A 21,616-nucleotide genomic window follows, 5' to 3' on the forward strand; every position below is an offset into this window, starting at 1 on the left:
TTTGGGAAGCAGTGCATTCGCTCACACAGTTTCATTGTCTTTGTTTTTGTTTTTGTTCTTGTTCTTGTTTTTGTTTTGTTTTGTTTTGTTTTGTTTTTTTGAGAGAGAAGTAAATTCTGAATGCAAGAGACATGGCTGTGCTTTTTCCTTGCACAGAGTGAAGGAATGAAGTATTCAGAAGCCAGATTAGTGGGGAGTGCTCATTTGAGGATTCAGGTCAGATTTGCTGCCGGTTCACACAGTGATGTGATAGAGCAGGGCGGTTGTCCTGATACGCCTGGCATGACAACACTCATGTGCAGATTTTGGTGCATGAAGGAATGTAGGTCTACATATTATGCCTTGGTTGGTGACTGCACCCATGTAGAAACCCCAGCAAGCAGACCTCTTCTGAGAAGAAGTTGACTTCACATGTGGCAGTGCTACAAGCCAGTATGTGATTTTTACATTGAAAGTAACTCTTAAGGACTCAATGTACCATATATTTTGCATTGGTTTTACACATTTTACTGATGTACTGTACACAAAATTGGCAACACACCCAAATATTGCCTTCTAAAATATTGCCTTCTGAAACAAATGCAATGATCGTCTCCCTGGTGGGATATTCCTAACTTTGGTTCTTGATAAAGGATGAATACTTTGTTTTCATTCTGTTGCTGTGAGCTGGCTTTCCATTGCAAATTCAACCACCCGCAATATTGTCGTACAGTTTATTATCCTCACAAAATATATGGCATATGCAGTATTTGGCACATGTACAGAGCAGTGCCCAATAGAATGACAGGTTTGCAATTGATTCCAAGATTGATTTCAGTCATAACTCAGTTGCTAATCATGTACTGAATGAGCTTACCAGTCAATTTATAACTCTTGTATATGACAGGTTATTAGAATCATATAAAAGTATTAATGGTTCCTTAATGCCATAAACCTGGAATATGGTCATAACAGAAGAACATCCATTTGCGCCCCCCCCCCACACACACACACGCACAACATGCACACAAACATGTTAAGCTGAGGTTTGCATCTGAATAGAACAAAGAGAGAATTGCATTTAAACCTCAATATATTGATCACTTCTTCCATGTACAGATACAATTGTATGAGTTCTTGAGGACTGTAATACTTTAATTCAAAGGATATTTGTTGTAGTAGCTACCGTGCACTCAAGCCAGGTACTTGCGTTTCCGAAATATTTGTAGTTTTAATTTTCTTTTCTTTTCAGTCGATTTTTTTTGTTGTGTGTGTGCATGTACATGTATGTATATATGTGTGGGTTTTTTTGGGGGGGGGGGGGGGGCAGGGGTGTGGGTGTCTTCAGTAGAAAGGGGTTTGACATGTTGAATCTTTCCTGCAAGAAAAAGTAAAAAAAATAATAATAAAAAAACATTCATGGAGAGCTCTTTCAAAGCAGACTGCTGGATGTTGACAAGTTAACATCAGGGATACTCCAGACAAATTATCTGTTAAGTTTGTTAAACATGTTACTGTTTTCAATAATATTTTCCTTTTAAACAAAAATATGATTGGTCTGTTTTATAGCAGTATCCTGTATACTGTGCTCCTGCTCTGTGAATTGGCATTACTATTTATATCATGTCATTCCAATCAATTGTTATTTTCTCCTCCCTCATCTGCAGAACTTCAGCGTTTTTGCATGTGTTGTCATGACGATCTTGTTCTTCATTTAAACTCCCTCACCAATATCTACTTTTCTGTGGTTGTTTTTTTCCGTCCTGTTCAGATCCCATTTCAGTACCAGACGAGGAGCCGTACCAGGGCATTACAACAGACACTACAGGATGCCTTGTCGGGTAAGTTACCTGGTCTGAAAATCAGTCCGTGGACATGGTCTAGAGAACTGTGTGGACACGACATGCCACTTATCCTTCAAGAATAGCCACTGACTGACAGCAACAACAACAACAATGGGAACAACCAAATAAAATGCACAAAGCCCTGAATTTTCAGGGGTTTCTCGTTTTATCTCAGAGCCTACAAGGGCATTTCTGCCTTCTAGTTTTGCCACAGCAAAACTAATTAAATCCTTAGACTCTCTTTCAGTCTGTCAGTTGATCTATCAATCTATCTATCTGTTTATCTTTTCTATCTACATGTATCTATCTATCTCTCTCTCTCTCTATCTATCTATCTATCTATCTATCTATCTATCTATCTCTGTAGCCTATTTCTGATCTCTATCTACCTATCTATCTATCTATCTATCTATCTATCTATCTCTATAGCCTATCTCTGATCTCTATCTGTCTATCTATCTATCTACCTATCTATCTATCATTCTATACGTCTATCTATCTATTCTCTATCTATCTATCTATTCTATCTATCTGTTTATTTGTCTATATATATATATCTGTCTATCCAGCTATCCGTCTATCCATCTAGTATCTCTAATTTCTGCCTGCCAGTTAGTATTTTCTATCTGCCCGGTGTATGGGATGTATTATTTTTTTGTTAAAGAAGTCATACACAATGATCAGTGTACATTTTCACCTTGTGCAGCACAAAGTCTCAGAGATGTTCACCTGTTGATTTAATGATGGGCAAGAAATTCCAAAGCTGATCTGGAATGCTCATCATATTTGTTCCGATATTATACACATGAAAAAAAAAATGAAAACAGAAACCAAAGGCAAATAGTACAATGATAAATGTTTGTAACAGAAAATCTGGCTTCCTTCAATCTGTCACTTAAATTTTGACACCAGGCCAGTACAATTTCCTCAAACTTCTAACTTTAATATGAGAAAGATAAATTTGTGCTGTCTTCAACAAACTCCTCCGAAACTACAACTGAGTGCTGTAGTGCTGTGAAAAAGATTTTAAAAAATGTTTTCATAGACTGGGGTTACACCCCAGAGGAAAAACGGTTAACTTGCAGCACCTCCCCACCCACCCATCCCCCCTCCCCACACCCCCACCCCCCTCCCCACACCCCCAACCCCCCCTCCCCACACCCCCACAACTGACAGAATAAGAACCAGAAATGTTTGTCTTGCTTGGCCGCTTTGGTTGCATACCTCTTTTTACCTGAGATTGATCCTCATACAGAATTGCTCAGGGACAGATAAACTTTCTTTTCTGGTGTTTTCTCTTTTCTTATTCTATATTTTGCATTTTCCTTATTCGTCGCTGGGGTGACAAGACCTTGTATCTGCAATTTTGGTGAAAATGACTTTTTTGGATTAATGGTCAAATAATGGGTTAAGTGATGTCCTGTCCAAATCCCAACTGTCTTACTCGAAAAATGAAGCCACCACGGCATGTCAAAGGAAAGGCTATCCCATTCGCCACAGTGCTTTGGCCACCATGTTTTTTGGCTCTCCTGAACATTTGACATTTCGTAGATACGAGGTCTTGTCGCCCCAGCGACCATTTGCTTTCATAATTATTTCATAAGCAATGTGAAGCAATGAGTTGCGGGCATTTAAACTCCTTTCATATGATATCTTTTATTGAGGGATTCATTTTTGTGGCTTTTGCTCCTAGCAATGTGAGAGCCCTTATCGGAGATGATTTCCAATTCACTTTGTAGTATATATCTTTTCTGCCCACACCGAAGCACAACACAAATCATGGTATGATGATATGTAGATAATGAGTTACATTGATAATAACAGTTTTAACTCAGGTACTGATTGCAAATTGAACAAACTTGCAGTCCTGTACAACACACAATGATTTCCCCTCCAAGAATTGCATAGTGCCATCAGGCATGAATGTGCAAAGTTGACTTTTATACCCTGGCATTGCCACCGGCCAGAAGACTAGCATACCGTACTCCACTTGACACTGTATGTGTCAAAACAACACAGAATCATGTGTTTTGTTAAACATGTCAATGGATTTCTTTTATTTTTGTTCTTTCTTTACACAAACAATTGTGTGTACATTGTGTAAGACATAACATAGAATGAATAGTGGTCAATTGGCATTTCAGTGCAGCTGGAACATTCACAAGGATATCAATCTCAAAAGAAAGTGACATGTGGTCATTTCATGTATTAAAGTATCCTAAACTAAAGCAGGAAAGATGACAAAACAGTGTAAAAAACAGTGAGGCAAGTGTAACCCAATTTTGTAATTACTACCATAAAACCAAATGTGGAGGAATGAAATAGATCAGTGGACTAAATGAAGGCCACTTTTTTCTTCTTTCTTTTTCGACCCAGTGGAAATGGGGACCAGAAGGTAGACGTTGTTTCTGGTGCCCCTTTCAGACCTAATAACTCTGCAGGGTGTACCCATTACAGATATAAGTACTAATATTCTCTTGTAACATTTTCAGCTGGTTTCATTGTTGTACAGTCAGAAAAAGTAGTAGAGAAATTTACTGGATTCATCAGGATTTTCCCTGCCGAATCCTTGGGAGCCAACAGGTATTAAACCGGTTGGTTAACATCAGTGTGAAAGAGGCATAAGAGACACGATGTGAAAGGAATGCCACGTCAGTAGGTTACACTGGCATTATGATATAATCTACCTGTGCAGGGAGGGAAAAAAAAAAAGATCCCTCAAGAAAAAATAATTGTTACATGTAGGCCAAAAAGGGCTGTGTACAGTTTCCTGCCACAGCTAGTGCAAGACTTCAGACAGATTTCAGGGTTTACCTTTGCTAATCAGTGTTGCTTATTTTGAACTCACTTCCTCTTTATGGGTACCTGACTGGAAAAATATTCAGTTGAAAGAAAAATAGACACATCTTTAGAAATATTGCGCACAATGCAGTTTTTATTGTGAACTAATCATGCAAAAACAGCGTCATCATGAAGAGATTGATATCAGCCACTATGAAAGTTAACATTCTGTCAGAGGACTATAGATATTGGAAGACATAATCTGGAACATTTAGGACCTAATGGGGAAAAATTACAATTGTATTGTGCAAACATGTAGCGTGGCATAATCCAGGTGTGACATCCATGACACTGTAAACTGAAATAGTATTGTGCTGGGAGTGTCACAAAATGATAAAAACAATCAAGAAGAGAATTTTAGAAACGCTGCAGTCATGCGTATCATCTCGATCAAGGGGAACAGCACATACAGAGTCTAATCTAACATTTTCAGATGAGTTCTTATAAAAGTAATGGCTGTACATACATGTAGCTTTGTGTTCTCAGCACATCAATATCAATCATGTACATTTTGTACAGTACTACCTTTTGCTCTCCATGCACTTTTGGTAAATAGAATGTGTTCACCTCCTCAAGGAAATGAAAATGTCTGAAAAGCAAATGTAGATCATATTGAAGCGAAAGAGATGAATTTTTCTCGAGAATAATTTGACCTTAAGTGCTAAAATGCACACTGCTTTGACTTCAATCCATCGGATCTGTCTTATTGAATTGTCCCTGTGTTGTTCCAATTTTCCTTTCGTTGTGAAATGAATATTCCGAGAGTTTTTTATTAGCATGCATTCGGCCGTAGTTTTTATCAATACCGAATGACGTCCAGAGTGTCAGTCATGCAAACATTGCTCCGTATATATCGCCAAACAGACGGAATTCTTGTCCTAAAATTACATTACGGATGCTGAAAAATTCAATGTCCGCTCCTCACTCGAGGCAGCTCGCTTTACGCGGCGATTCAATTTACAGACCCGGAGCGAGAGACGTGAGTGGATTCAGACGAGGGACTGACGCTCAGTGGTCGCGGCATGCTTGCTTATTGAGGGTGACAAGATCGAATCCCATCCTGTGCGCGTCTGACAAAGCCTACCGCTACATACGCCAATCATTTGTGAGGCATCAAGTCCATGACACTCGAATGAGTTTATTATTGCATCTAATGCAGGCATATTCCCATCCATACCCCCCTTTTCTACCCCACCCTCTGAAAATCTTCATTAGATTTTCATTCAGTATTCCTGGCTATCTCCTGAAAAGCCACTGTCAGATACCTTAGTCAAAACAGTGTAAAAATCCATAGTAATTGATTCAAGGCATCCAGGAGTGTGACTGTTATGCGTCACAGCAAATTCCTTTTTTCTTTTTTTTCTTCTGTGCTTGCCAAACCGCATGATAGATTTGTTCTCTATCTATCAGTACAGCAACAATGATTATATGATTGTAATATAATTTTCGAAGCAAGACCAAGCAGAGATGGTTGATAGAGATCTATAGAATCTTTCACACACTAGTATGGATTTTTTTCCCCAGGTTTTTCATGTTTTTTTTGTCTGGCTTCTTCCTATATATTGCAGGAACTAAAGAAAAAGAATGCAGAGACTCAATGTCACAAAAAAAAAGACCCTTAATGCATTCAGAATCACAGACATTGTACTTTTTTTAAAGAGATAACCTCCATTACCCTCAATCTTACTTGAGAATTGCCTCACTTGGCAGCAGCCAGTGTATGTGAAGCAAAAGCCAACCATTTAAAAGAAACAGATTAATCCAGTTGTTTACCTTACATTCGCAAGTAGTAGATATGATAGGAAACTGCTTATCAACCTATTTCCTATCGAATGCTGAAATCTATAGAATTTCCACTTGAGCCACCTGGTATTGTAGGAAATGGGTAAGGGAATACGTAAACACTTAAAAAAGATGCTTTCTAAATACGCACTGTAGTTCCTTATAAAAAAATTTCTCTTTTTTGGGGGGGTACTTTTTGAGGAAATGGAAAAAAAATTCAACTTTGCAATCAAATCTGAATTGTTTTATGCCACTCAAGTTGATAAATCTGAGGTATAGATAGATACCCCTTTATATTCTGCAGACCACAGGAGAAAAAACAAACAAACAAATGAATAGAGGTAATGGTTGACTGCAAACAAGCTATAAGGAGTAGATATTACAAGCCCTGCAGTTGACATCATGCAATATATTAGGGACAAGTTGGGACATGTACATGAAGAGGCTTAAAGAAGGGAACGGCTGAAATAACTTAAATAGGCCTGGTATCCTTGAAACCTGCCCAGCAGTATTTTACCATTAAGAAGCATGGCTGCACTATATGTTGCTGACTTGTACAGGAACTGATACTATGCCCTATAGTATGCAGTGAAAATGTAAACATTGGACCAGAATGGCCAGTTACACACTGTATCATCACGTTTAGAACCCTACAGTCATAATCTACTATGGATAAATGATACAGCAATTCTCAGATTAAAAGGAAAGAAAGACAATCAAAAACTCGAGGGGATCTTTAATTAGTATACACTAGAACACCATGGTTTATCATATCATAGCTGTCAACACCATTTTCTTTCTCTTCTCTCCCCCCCCCCCCAGCTCTGTATCAGTTCTAAATCACATGTTCACGATCTCTTCATGATTTGTTTTCAGTGTATTCATACAAGTGCATCTTTATAGAAGATTTCAAATAGACTTTGCACTTTCAAATTTGACAAAAATCATGAGCTGAAAGTGAGTGCATGTAGTAATTGCCTGGCATGTACAGGAAACAAAAAAACAGAAAAAGAATGACGTTTTGAATATAAAAGATGATTGAAATGATGATTTTATCAAGTCTAATGAGCTAGACAGTTATGTTTAGAGGTAATATTTACACAATGCTACAAAAATAATATCTTTCAAATGTACGGTAATAATCTAAGGTCCTCAAGTCAGACATTGGATGCGCCATTGAAGTAATACTGTAATTACACTGTGAACATGAATATTGGCACTCATGCCTGCAGGTTCTGGCATTCTACTCAAAAATAGTTGTGGAGTATTAAGTCTGTGGGTCAGGTTCTGAATCGTGGGTATCTGAAAACTGAAAATGGTCCTTATCTGTCTCGCTGATTGCGAGTGCGCTGCATTGCCAGAGGACTTCTTGGAAGAACACGATGCAAAAGAGGGGCGAGTCATTACTTCCGACTAGATCAATCTTTTGCCATTATCGGATGTACACCGCACACACAATATGCTGTGCCAGAGTTATGATCAGAGTGAACTGCACTCTCTCGCGGGATTCTCTCTCTTTCCTTGATAACTTTTGGAGAGAGTGAGGGAGAAGGGTCAGTGGCAGGGAGTAATGGCCCTCTTTCAAGTGTCATCAGTGTAGAGAAGCAATTACTGCGGGGCAATCTGGGGCTATGAACTTGCACTAGGTAAAGGGCAGGATGGATAGATGTTGGGAGGAAGGGTGGGGTGAGATAACTGCCATGGCTCGGTTGCTGCATTTGGTGGCAGTGGTCGGGTTTGCTATTTTTCAGGTCATTTACAGTCCAAATAGGGGAGAGGAAATTGGGCAAGTTGATGCCAGGTGTAGAAGAGTATGTATAAAAATCCATTTCAGCTGAGTTTGCCATAATGGTTTTGGGGGGGGGGGGGGAGTGAGTCTTCATGCTTTCATACTTGAACAGTCTCCCGCCGTAATTTCAATGTAAATGATGGCCGATATCTTGAACAACCTTGCGCTAGTTTCGTTTCCTCACCAAGCATAAGTTTTGTTTGCTAATGGTTCCAGGCACCCTATTAGGATTAAAGAGGACATACATGTGTATAGCTGATCAGTGTCCATGTAAAGTCTTTTAATAGTCCAGTCACTTAAAACATTCCAGGTCTTCTTATCACCCCACCCCCCCCCCCCTTTTTGGTAATGTGACTGTGTTTCAAGGTGATATTGCTTGCATGCATATGGGCTTGGTATAAATTTATCCCCCACCCCCACCCCCCCCCCCCCCCCCCTTTGACTAAGGAAAATGGTTGTTTTATATCTTTTGTTTTATTTCTTGCTTTTGCTCTGTATTTTCATATTTAATACGATACCAGACTTCAAAAAGTATACAATTTTACACCAACCATGGATGAATCCAGACAGTTTCTCACCAGCAAGACTATTGGCCACATACACAAGAATGGCTATGATAGACTCATGCTTGTTTTCTGTCAAACATCAGCATAGTATGCAGCCGTAGTCCCCCTAGCCTCTGGTCAACTTGCCCTGTCATTCATTCCCAGTGGTGAAAGCCTGGGACCATTTTGCACCCCATGTGTTAGGAAAGACAACCCAGTTTAGGCAGGCATGACCACAAGCCCAATGACACATACTCCTGTGCAGCCTTACCCAGCCCTGACCACAAGAACCACAAAATACTGATATTAGTGGTGACTGAAGGGCTTGATAGCTGAGATAACAGTCAATATTTGTTGTGGATCTTATGTGTACGGTGTAGGTTGCGTGTGTCGGTGTGAACATTACAAAGTGTAATGGCCTGCTCCCTTGATCTTTCGTGGTTGTCTGTTCATTACTTTATACCAGGCCTGCTTGTGAGATGGCTCGCCAATATGAAGCTTCTATCTCGTACAATTTTTTTTTTTTACACTCATGGCACTCACTTAGAATATTAAGTTGTTCACATCTACAGTTCTGATATCTTACCCAAAAAGAAACAATGAAACATTGCTTGGAAAGAAAAAATGGGGGGCGTTTCATCAACGAGTTCGTCGGAGGTTTTCACCGACAAATTTGCTATCAGCCAATCAGATGCAAGGATTTACACTGACAACTGTTAAAAGCTAATGAAATCCTTGCGTCTGATTGGCTGATAGTAAATTTGTCGGTGAAAACTCCGACGAACTCGTTGATGAAATGCCCCCCAGGTGTGGAATTGTAGAATTCCCAGTTGATGTACAAATTAAACACAATCTTTTTGCGTTTATGACCCTGCTAGAAATTATAATATTCAGTTGTGTTTGAAGGAACTGATGAGTTCTCTGGATGAATTTTGCTCTCACTCCAGTAGTAAAATCATCATATCAGGCATGTTTAAGTTGTGCTTTGTTTGAAGTGATTTCATGCAGACAAAAGTTTGCATAATCCTTTTATTGCCCCATTATGAAAATTCCATAAAGAGTTATGAATTTGACAAAGCATACGCCAGTGCTCAACAAAACACAGTGTATAGCTTTCGAGACTGAAATTGGCTGAAAACCGCTTGAGCCATAGAAAATATTGTCTATAGCATTGCATCTTTTATCGCAAAAAGCTCGCCTATTTTTATCGGAGCCTGTAGACCGGAGTGATTGAGAAAGCGAGATGTGACATATTGTGCAGATTATGGACCTAATTGCAAGCTGTCGAAAGAAAACGTCATGCCAAATGTGAATTTGATTGCCAGCTCCTTACCCTGTTCTCAAAATGATCATGCCAAACAATCAGATGGATTCCATGTGATTGTTCAGCAAAAGATCCCCGTGCTGGCTTGACACCATTGTATGGGTCCATTTATTTGTGTGTTTGTTTGTTGTAATATTCATGTGCATGCGGGTGCTTGTTCTCTGTCCTTGCAACTGCAGGAGAAAGCACCAGGGCATAAATTGACCTCAATTTAGTCTGTCCTTTACATTTTGTTTTGTTTTGCTTTTTCTCTTTTACTCTGTCATGGGCTGATTGGAAGACCATTATCCCACTTTTTGTTGGGAAAGAAAATCATTATGACAGATGCTAATGGGTGGTTTACAGTGGTTTTAAAAGTCATGGAATGTTTGCATAACATGTTCTATGGGTATTTTGATCCTTTTCTGTAGTGAGAGTGTCAGCTTTCCATTTGTCACACACTTTCTGTTGATTCTCTTTTGTGTTCTCTCAGCTCACCAATGCTTGTGCTCAGAGTTTCAACAAATTCATTAGGTATTGTGAGCCTGAAGAATTAGGACTATTGTTCTGAGCTCTTATGCATTCGATTCAAATCTAAATTTCGTAAGGAACAGCAGTAAACCTGCCTTTGGACTTAGATTCGAGATGTACACATGTACCTAGTTTGCAATTTCAGTCTGTTTTGAGAGAAGCAGAATGGTATAAGTTACAGAAAATTTTACTAGAAATCATAGTTTATGAGAATGATAAGATAATGAGGAAGTCATGCAAAGGATTGCAAAGTTGCATGGACACTTGTGCATATTAGATTACATTGGCCTCATGGGTCTCTCATTGACCTTAAAACTTACACTGAATTTTCCTGTTTTGAAATGAAATTCAAAGGAAAAACTTGTAGTCAGCTTACATCAAGTCATTGTGTTGTTGTAGTTAGGCGACAGTGACAACTTTGTGGGGATGGGCTTCATTTGCTGAACTTTCAACCAAAAACAGTTTAAAAATATTTTCATGTATAAACCAAAAGGACTGACGTGAGGTGAAATTACTATCACATCATCCAAATTGCATATTATGTAATTACAGTCTCTATCACTGTCTCATGAAAACATGAAAAGTTCTGTTGATTCTTAGACCCCGTTTACAGTGCGAGGTTCGGCCGTGGCTTGGCCGTGGCCGAGTCCAGCCCCGCTTCAGTGTAAACGCTCAAAAGGCCAAATGCGAGGCCAAAATTGGCCTCGCATTTGGCCTCGCTCTGGAGGTGGTCTCGGCCGCGGCTGAGCCACGGCCGAGCCCGGCCTTTTCTTGGTGTAAACGCAAACTGGGCCAAATGCGCGGCCAATTGCGCGGCCAATTGAGGCCGGGCTCGGCCGCGGCCGAGCCGCGGCCGAACCCGGCCCCGCACTGTAAACGGGGTCATAGTCTCATATTCCATTTAAATGAAAATTTGAAAATTTTGTTTGGTTGAATTTTTTTAAAGCAATCTTTTTTTTTAATGGTGTCTATCAAAAAAAATGTTATGGTTGAAGAAAAAGCATAACGTACAAACAAGAACAAAATAATACATGCGTTATAATTTGATACAATCAATCTCTTAAAGTCAGTGTGAATACGAAGTGTAAAATTACTTTGAATATGATTATGTTAGAGCCTTTGCTGGGTTATAACAACAGAGGCAGGGTGAAGCAGTCAACACCTGGAAGGCTTGTTGGTGTTTGGGGAGAAGGCGAAAAGGAAGAAAAAAAAAGAACAAAGAAAAAAAAAAGAACAAAGAAAGAAAAAAACAAGAGACATTTCAAAATGTTTCTGTCATCCCAAAGCAGGTGTAGGAGAATTAGTGTAACTTCAGTTGCAGGAGGTTGTAATGGTGTCAAATGCCTGTGACTGAAATGCCTGTGATGCAGAACAGAGGGTAGGGATGAACTGGGGCTGAACTCTTTACTCTTCTCGCTCAAGCTCTTGGGATGTCCATAGGGAGCTGTGTTGGTGAGAAGAAAGTTATGAAAGGATGACAAATGAGATGGCCCACTCTGATGCTGTAAATTGGTAATGTGGCTTTAATCATGGTGAAATTCAATATATCTGGGTAGGGGGAAAAATTTAGGCCTATTCACATTCACAGTATATACATACAGTCAAATCTGTCTGCAGTGGCCACCCAAGGGAGATTAAAAAAAAAGGCGGCTGTTGTAGACAGGTTGCCGCTATAGACAGGGTCATTAACATTACTTTTCTCTTGGGGGGGGGGGGGGGAATGGTGTTTAGTGGTCGCATACGGCAGGTGGCCGCTGTAGACAGGTTTGTCTGTATATTTGTGATCACGTTAAAAAAAAAAAGATAATAAATTTATTCATGACTGTTCTCCCATGGCTCCCAAAAATTATTTTCATGCAAGCTGAACACTTAAAATCTCAGAACGGCAAAAATCTTAAGATATGAATTTTTATGTAAATCTTATGATATGAATTTTGATGCAAATCTTGAGATTTGAAGGCTTGAGACTTGGATATGAAGCCAAACTTTCTATTTTACATTCCAGGACATTTCTTTGTCATCCAGGTGATCAAATCAAGGTTAGGCCGAATATTAGACTCGTGAGTCACACATCAGATGTATGGTTTGTACCCATGGTGTAGGTAGCCTCCTTGAGCATAAACTGTGTGACATGAAATGAGAAGTTAAATTAGTTTTGATAGGCCATGGATGCAGTACATTAAAGAGATCAAAAGCTGCATCCTCATCCTCAGTGAAACTGGTAATCAGAGAGAGTAAGAGACAGGATAGGAGAGTGGGAAGGGGGAAGAGATAGAGAGAGGGGGGAAAAGGGTGCATTGTTTGAGGTCATGCTCTAGAGCTCACCCTCGCTCCATTTTGCATCATTCCCCACCTCCCAAGCCCAGCGACTGCGGCGAAAGTACATAAACGTCATTTGGTGGCAGTGTACCTCGTTTGTCACTGATTGTTGGTGCTTGATCGCCGGCTGCAGCGCTCTTCTGGATGCACGCTCCTGGCATGCCTTGGCCTCAGCAGCGGCTTACTCACCCTATTGCCATGGCCAAGGGGATAAAGACAGAGAAAGAGACAGAAAAAAAGCGACCCTGAGAAAGCCTAATTACTCTGGTCAATTATCTGTGATGTTTATTGAGTCATGGTACTTTTGGTGTAGGGGAACAAGGTTAACGACTTGACAGGTATGCATCTTAAAATTGATTGGTGAACAGCGCAGGAACCTTGAGGCTTTTAAGGTTCACCTGCAAAGTCCAAGTGCAGAAAAGGCTACAGCAGTGTGTGACTTGGATGCTGCATCCTATTTGATGTCAGATTCATATTCTAAGATATATTCTCAAACTCCCCACTCCCCCCCCCCCCCATCAATAACCGAGATTGACGATTGCAGGACCAAAAATGCGAAGCGGGCGGGCAAAATGTAAATGTCAAATATCGGAAGTCTGCGTGGCAGGGATGCTGATCAGCCTAAAATCTTCCAGTTGTAGGAGAAGGAGATGTTGGCATGATATATTTCCCATCAAGAAAGAGAAGGTGCAGATGTTGTCAAAGTGAAGAGTTTGAGTTTATGTACTAGCTGTGCTCTGTAAATTTTTGAATTTATGATTGGAAAGATGGAAGTGGCTAGTGCACATATGCATCTACTTGTACATGTATTCGGCCACTCATACTCTTGAGGAAAAAGTGTGTTTTTACATAGCCAATCTAAACATAAACATCCTCATAGATATGATGAGGGCAAACTTGTTCTTCCTCTCCTCCTCCCACTTTCCAGAAGCAAAACACAAGTAAGCGTTCGGGAGCAAATCGTTTTCTGGCAAATCTATGCCATCGTTTCAGCGTTTGTGTTTGAGTCCAGGTTCCCCTCCAAGGGAAACATCGCTCGGGCTGCAAGAAGCGCAGTCGCTGCATCTCGCGTCAATGTTGATGTTTTCCTTGCTCGTAAGGGAGGCATCTCCAATTTGGGTCAGATCCACACTCCTGATTTTAAACCCCTCCCACCCCTCCCCCCCCCCCCCCCTCCCCGGGGGACTGAGAACACATATCGTGGGCCAATCTGCCTTTTCATCACGGCAGAGTGCCCAACAGCCATGTCAGTTCCATGATTATGGAAGGGTATTTCTTCATGGATTTTTCCTTTTGTTTTTGTTCTTTATGCATTCTAAAGTTTTTCTTTTTCCATACTGCTCTGCCTCTCTGTCACAGTTGAAACTCTGCACTCTTTTTCTCTTTTACTTTCTGATTCAGCACAGTTGGCAGTGCCAAGAGCCATCCTCTTGATGTAATTGGAACAGGAGCATGCCTATGCTAAACCCCCAACTGAATTTCTGTCCAACTTACCTAGTCGTTTCTATTCTCCACTTTAGGCTCTATTCTCCCTCTCTCCCTGCATCCCTTCCTCCCTTTCACTGTTCTCTCTACCCTCCCCACCATTCTCTCCATCTTCCTAGCCGTTTTCTTTCTTGGTCAAACTCTCTCTCTCTCTACCATCTATTCACCATGCCTTTTTATTGGTCTGCCTCTAATTCAATCCATCACAGCTCTACATTTCGCTCAAAACAAGACACACAACTGCTGTAACCCCATTCTTCCAGTAGAGTTGCTGCGTACAGTATATGTGCGGCGTGTCCTACATAAAGGCCATTCCTTACCCTCCCCCCTTCTTTCATCCACATTGCATTTTCAGCATTCACCATGCTGACGTAAGTTTGCATTGTACAGCTTTTGCATTTGTCAGATGAAAGAGTTTGTCTTTGATAAATACATATGTTTGTTTTGAAGGCACTCAAGATCGAATGCTTTCACGGGGAAATAGGTCTAGCCTCTCAATGGTTTGTAGTCCAATTCTTTTGTGATGTGCAAGTCAGAAAGCTATATTTAGTCTGCTGTATTTTGGCATTTTCTAGTGTTTGCTTTGATATGAAATTCACATTTACGAATTACATTTTAGGCTGTTGTTCTTCCAAGTAATTTTTTAGGAGTGCATGTGAAGTGTTGTACCACAATACACTGATCGTAAGAAGCAAAAGGACATTTTTATAAGATAATCTGTACAGGGCCGATGTGCTTGTCTTGATAGTGCTGTGTGAAGAGGGTTATGTGCTCACATTCTCTTGTGGGGTGCAAAATTAGTTGCATTGAGCATTCCTCAGTTTTCACTTGAACAATCTACGTTTGGTTTCATACAAAATGATGTATTTCTGTCTTTTTTATTTTCTCTGCAGATAATGTTCTACAAGGCCTCTCGCACACTGCAACAAAACACTCTTTCTTCTCAAATCTGTATGTCCAGTCATCCACCACCATCACAACAACAACAGTATCGCGCACTGAAACATCATTGTCGTCCTCCACTACCACACGTAGCATTCCAGTCAATGAGGTTGAACACATCCACAATGCAATGAATGAGACGCTCTCAACAACGCCCCCAGCTCCGCCTAAGAAGCGGCACTGCAGGTCACTATCAGCAGGAGAAGTCACGAGTGGGCGGTCTCTATGGAAACCAAATGCATCAAAGATATGGCGCCCCATCAGCCCTTGCCGAGCCAATCTAGACACTTATCAAGGTCATGCTCCCATGCTAAATGCAAGCGGCAATGCAAACTTTGCAGATGCACCCATTCCTAGCACGACCCTCAACCTGGCTGGGGACAGCTCGGATGCCATGAATCAGTATTCTACGCCGCCGGAGTCGCCCATTCCGCGACCGGCTTCGGCGACGTCGTGGGAGAACAGCACCAACCCGCCAGTGTGGCTCGAACAGACCTCTTTCAAGCCCCTGACATCGTCGCCCAGGCTGTGGCACCGCCTACGCTCCCTCGAGGATGCGGAAAAGGAGGGCCTCTCGGCCAGCTCTGGGTCTGTGGCCTCCATCACCAGCAGCGTGGACTCGGCCCCAGAGACTGACCTCAACAGCAGTGGGGGCTTTGCCAGGGGAACGTTTCGGAAAGGGCGGATAATGCCACGTTGCCGATCACAGCCATGCGTGTCTGACAGGAAAGCGTGCGGGAAGAAGAGGAGAAGAGAGGAAGAGCAGAGACCAAAGCTAGACCTCTTCAAGATGAGAGAGGTATGTCTCAATTTGAGTCCCGGAATGTTGTTCTTGAATGTTGATATCGATGTGAAATGAAGGGCACGAGCGAGAGCACACGCACAAATTCTTCCACCTGTTCTTTCACATCTTCTCCAGATTGTAGATGCTTCGACAGCAACTAGTGATTTCCATGACTCTCCCCAAATGTGCACTTGCCAGGCGTGTAAATGTAACCCTCCAAATGTTCAGTTGAGGTTGAGTGCATGATATGTTTGTGTGTTTGTGTATTGTATATGCCTATATGTGTGTGTGTGTGTGTGTGTGTGTGTGTGTGTATGTGTGTGTGTGTGTGTGTGTGAGTGCGTGCATGCGTGTGCGTGTTTTAAAGACTTCTGCATATGTGCACGTAGTGTTTCCTTCATATCTAAGTCTGTTGAACAAGAAAATTGGTGGTTTGTGGTTTCTAGTGCAAAAGACAAGAGCCGGGTAAAAGGGTTTGGCAAACGTTAAGGGGGGGGGGGAGGGAGGGAGGGTAATTTCTCTTCATAATCGGATTCGATCTTGGTTGTGGCTCAACCTAATTCTGCACATTTTCTGCCTCAGTTGCTTTCCCTCATTCTGCCACCATCCTTCCTGGCAGTTCGAGGCATTTATGTCCTGTCTTCTCTGCCTCTGCCCATCTGGGTCACAGTACAAGGGAGAAAAACAAGACAAAACCTACGCATACATTGTGTGACCATTATCCGCCCAAGAATTCATAATCCATTTTCCATAAATTTTGCCCTAGGCAACGAGTGAAGGAGAAGTATATGTAACCTTTAAATGTTACGGCTGACAGTATTGAGTAGTTTGCGTGATGGCTTGTCCTACAATAGAGCTTGAATGAGTGGGATTTTGACACAATAAATTGAGCTGAAGTTTTCCATCTTGTTTATCATTGAAGTGGAAAGTCAGCTCCTATTAATCTCCGGAGAGTCCAACACAATATTATTCCCTTATATTTCCTCCTCGCCACCCACACGCACTCTCAGTATGGAGTAGAATTGTACTTTGGTGAAACGCCTCTCCATGCCAGTTTTAATAGCAGATAGAGTGATATCGTACCACCAGAATGACAGTTAAGAGTCATTAAATGTTACAGAATGACAGTTAAGAGTCCTTAAATGTTACATAAATGAACATTGTTTTCAGAGTTACACATGTTTGTTGCTGAACAGCCATACAAAAATTGTACCAGTCCCAGCCGGGTTTTATGCAAATAAGATAGGATGATGATTGTATCACTTCACATCTCTCCCTGTCTGTTGTAAAACAAATAAAAAAAAAACATTTTTTATTTGTGTGTGTGTGTGTGTGTGGGGGGGGGGGGTGTGATAATTATGTAAATATGAACAACCTCCTTTCCTCAAAATCATTTTTCTATCAACTTTCACTGTGATGGATGTATACTTCATGTTTATATCCAAGAAATGCTATGAAGATTTAGAGGGAAGTAAACTGGAGAATAGTGTGGAGACAACCAAATCATAGCTAATTTGTGTATTTGTGATCGTCTGCAGAAATGATAATAAGTGAAAATATGAAACTTCACAAATTTAGAATTTTTTGAATTTGTCTCTGATTTTAATTTGAAAAAAAAAATCCCACAAAACTTGTTTGTTTGATCTACATGTATGTCATTTGTTCATGTAGCTTTGAGTGGTGATTTACTTTCAATAGACAACTTTTCCCACAGATTCCTGTGATCTAAATCGGCAGATCGTGCATTGCGTGTGTGTTTTTAATGTCTCTGCTGTAAGTGCTGTCAAAGTGAAACAATAATGTGGCAGAAAAGTGCATGTGAAAGAAGGAACTAAATTGCCATGTTTTGACAGGATTCTCTCTTGTATGCGTGTTATATGAGAATTCACAGTGCATTAATATACACCATGTAGACAATGGTTGTACTTCAATGTCAAACAGTGGTTTCATAACTTTGAAAGGCATTGACTTTTTATTGTTGTTATTGTTGAAAGTGGGGGTTTTGTCCTTGTGTCCATAACAAGCAACTTAATTACTGACTTCCAAACAGTACTTTCTAATGAACACATCAATATACAAAGCAGTCTCTATGTGACTATAAGAAAGTATTTGTGTGGTAACATGTCAATCATGCCATTATGAAGGGGTTTTTAATAATCATGAGGTTATCACTCTATAGGCTTTTGATGGGGTAGATTCGTTGTGTATTTTGTGTTCTATACTTCCCGTTTTACCAACTCGGCCATATAATAGTGATGTCTCGGTCTCTGGGCAGTACAGAAATTGTTCACTTGAGTGTGTTTGCATTTTTGATGTTTTGTGGTTTGATTTTCAGCTAATTGCTGTGGTTATATTGGGCATCGAAATACAATCACTTGCATAGCAAAGTATTATATGACCTTATTTGCATGTTGTCTACTGAAAAAATATTGAGGCAGTGTTGTAAATATTTGAGCAGCTAGTTTGTATAAACATGAGTGTTTCTGTGAGATAGGTGCGAAACAATATTGAGAAAGAAATTTCTGCCTGTTCTGAAATTTCATGTAGCTGTCATATGGAAATCATTATAAGAAGAATTCACAGCATGTAGAAAGTTCGTCTGAATAAAAGTGATAAAATCCAAGCATCAAATCAGCAAAAATTTAAAGAATGGTAGCCCAGTATGACAAAAAGAATGGGAAAGAGAATGGTCAGAAGTTATCTGGAAAGAGTGTATGTAGACCTTGAAATGGCATGTCTTGTCACAGGACTATCATGCGACTGTAATGCCTCATGTATCACACAAATGGAAATCCTCCTTGTTTACTCAATAAGCATCACATGTATCAGTATACTATTAGATGTCTTTTACAGTATTCACATTCTGTGTTGTGTAGGATGTGTCAGGATCTGATATTCTATACATCTTGCTCTAGTGCGAAGAAAGATGTATGAGGATGTGATATTGTTGATACATTTAACTCCAGTCTTGAAAAAGGCTCTGTCTGTCCAAGAAGTGTAAAATTTAGCAGCATGTCATTCACCAAATGAATAAGAGTGAGCAGGACTTTGTCAGAGCTGCCAAGTATCCCTGATTCTGCAGGAAGCTCCCTTAAATCTTTTAAATTTCTCTTCATGTCATGACAAAAGAATACAAAAAAGCCCTCCCTGATTCTGGTATTATTTTGGCCTGTTAAGGTGCATGTAGTGACAGATATCTTCCTCATTGCTCTTTGGAATCTTCCTAATTTTGACATGTGATAATGTTGGTAGCACTGCATTGTAAATTGTAGAAGTGATGCCACTTTCCAATAGCTATAGATATCTTTCTGACATTCATATCGATCAGTGACTTCGTTCGTATTAGCCAGCTTCGCTGAATACGCGTCGATCTGTTGACATTGTTGGACTGCGCTCCTGCAACGCGGGAGTACCTTTCTCCCGTGAGGGAATGGAGATGGAGATGGTATTTGTATGAAATGAGCAGGAGCAGTCGGAAATGGATGGATGACATTGGCCTGGACAGAGTGACAGCTAGACCAGGCCTAGACCATCCTTCATGCGCTGTGCATCACTCACACTTTGTCCTGGGGGCTGATATGGATCTTATGGTATCGGCGAGGTATCTGAAGGATTCTTATCTAGCCCAACATCCTTTTCATCATCAATCACGGGCCCACTGCATTCCAGCGTATCTCGCACTTAAAGAAGTATATGGTTCATAGAGATTGATTAATTTCCTCCACTTTGCTCCCTGAATATAGATTTTGTGCATTGTGTAGCTGGCCACTTTACTTGAATGAAAAAAAAAAAATACTGACCAAGGACTTGATACAGTTTGTACAATGTACTTCAGTCATCATGAAACCTTGAACATGTGTAGGCATGTAATTCCTTTGCTTGTTATGGGTTTGTTTGTTGTTACTGATGATTTTTTCTTTTTTTTTAAAGTAAAGATCTATTAGTTGATAGCTGGTGGAATTTGATAAAATATCAAGTGATTTACCAAATGTGTTGTCATCTTGCAGTACAGAGTATAACCAGCTATATCTTATTATACAAATGTTGTAGATTGCAAACTTGCAATGTGCAATTGCTTTATAGAGGATTGTTATGTCTTGAAGATTAAAAGAACCCAAATCCACTCTTATCTTTTATACTAAAAAAGAAGTCAAGAATCACGTGTCCAGGTAATTGTCTGTATGACCAGCTGCTGTTGCACAGATTAATCCCTTCCAGATTCAACCATAGTGTTTGATGAGTGTCTTTAGTTGGTACAGCTGTGAATAGTAATGAGAGGGTTAACGTGTAGTGAGTATCAGGAGGATACGCTCCTCCCGGAGGACTGCTCATGCCTGGAAGATCCTGACGTGTCTGTCCCCCGTGTGACGTCAACTTCTGCACTCAGTTCGTCCAAGCATTTGGGATGGGGGGGGGGGGGGGGGGGGTGGGGGGGGGGGGGGGTAGTACGTAGATGTAACCTACCCTTTGCCATCATGTCTTCGATGAGAACTGGTTTGAAACGTTATATCTCATAAACACCGCCTGACATTTATTTATAATTCATGCAGCGGTGGCACTGTCACTGAACTGCCTGTTCACGGTTCAAAGTGAGGTCTGCATTGACAATAACCTGTGCTCGAATGTTCCGATTCATCTTCATCAGAATCAGTTTGCCGTGAATTTGTGCTGCTTTTGTAATCTGGGCAGGCTGGAGTTTATATTTATCACCGTGCTGTGGTATGTTCTTTCTCCGCGAATGGTTAATGATCACTGTGCAGATGCAGCGAGACGCTTCCCTGAGAGAGATGAACTTTTTACGCTGATGATACAAGCAGATATTTATGTGTGTGTATGTGTGTGTGTGTCATGTGTGTTTTCTTTGGGGGATTCAAGATGAGTGAAAGTTACGTTCATCTGCTGTTATCACATGGGTAGTTGTAGTAAAAAGAATGAATAAAGAATGAAAGTGGAACATTCATACTGCATTGAAGAAAGTGAAGTCCAGAGATCAGAAAGAATTTAAGATTTAAAGTATGAAAATGCACTCAAGCATACAAAAGTTTTGACAGTTGTGCTGTCACTATCAAGATATTTGTAAAATGAACAAATGTTGCCATGTTAGGGATCTGTTTCTGAAATAGTTAATTCTAATGGCTGGCTTTGAAAGTTAAAGAAGTAATATGGTCAGTGGGGTCACTCAGAGATGTTACTTTCTTTTAAAGCATTTAGGATACATTTTCAACTGTTGAATTATATTGTGTTGTAGCCCTTTGTTTTCACACAATATCAGAATATACTGGTGGGATTTAGACCATGCAGCTCAATTTTTTGAAAACTGGAAACATTGATAAAAACATTCCTTTTACTTTGCAGTGGTGACATCAATAACACTTGAAGCTAAAATTCCCCAACAGTCCAATTTTATGTTCAACTTCAATGAGACTCTTAGTATTAACCTCACTTTAGTGTGAATGTTGGATGTATAAAAGT

General features: G+C 40.4%; 1 protein-coding gene across 1 annotated transcript in view; it reads left to right on the forward strand.

The window, feature by feature from the left end:
* LOC139729743 (protein FAM53A-like) overlaps positions 1–21,616 on the forward strand; it is a 119,024-nt gene that overhangs the window by 14,199 nt on the left and 83,209 nt on the right. Inside the window, exons 3-4 of the mRNA XM_071640678.1 lie at positions 1,751–1,820; positions 15,312–16,159. Coding sequence (XP_071496779.1) covers positions 1,751–1,820; positions 15,312–16,159 — 918 coding nt within the window. The remainder of the gene's footprint in view (positions 1–1,750; positions 1,821–15,311; positions 16,160–21,616) is intronic.

The sequence above is a fragment of the Diadema antillarum genome, unplaced genomic scaffold, assembly GCF_040938485.1.
Source record: "Diadema antillarum isolate AM-2024a unplaced genomic scaffold, OU_Dant_1.0 seq00000262_RagTag, whole genome shotgun sequence".
Lineage (NCBI taxonomy): Eukaryota > Metazoa > Echinodermata > Echinoidea > Diadematoida > Diadematidae > Diadema > Diadema antillarum.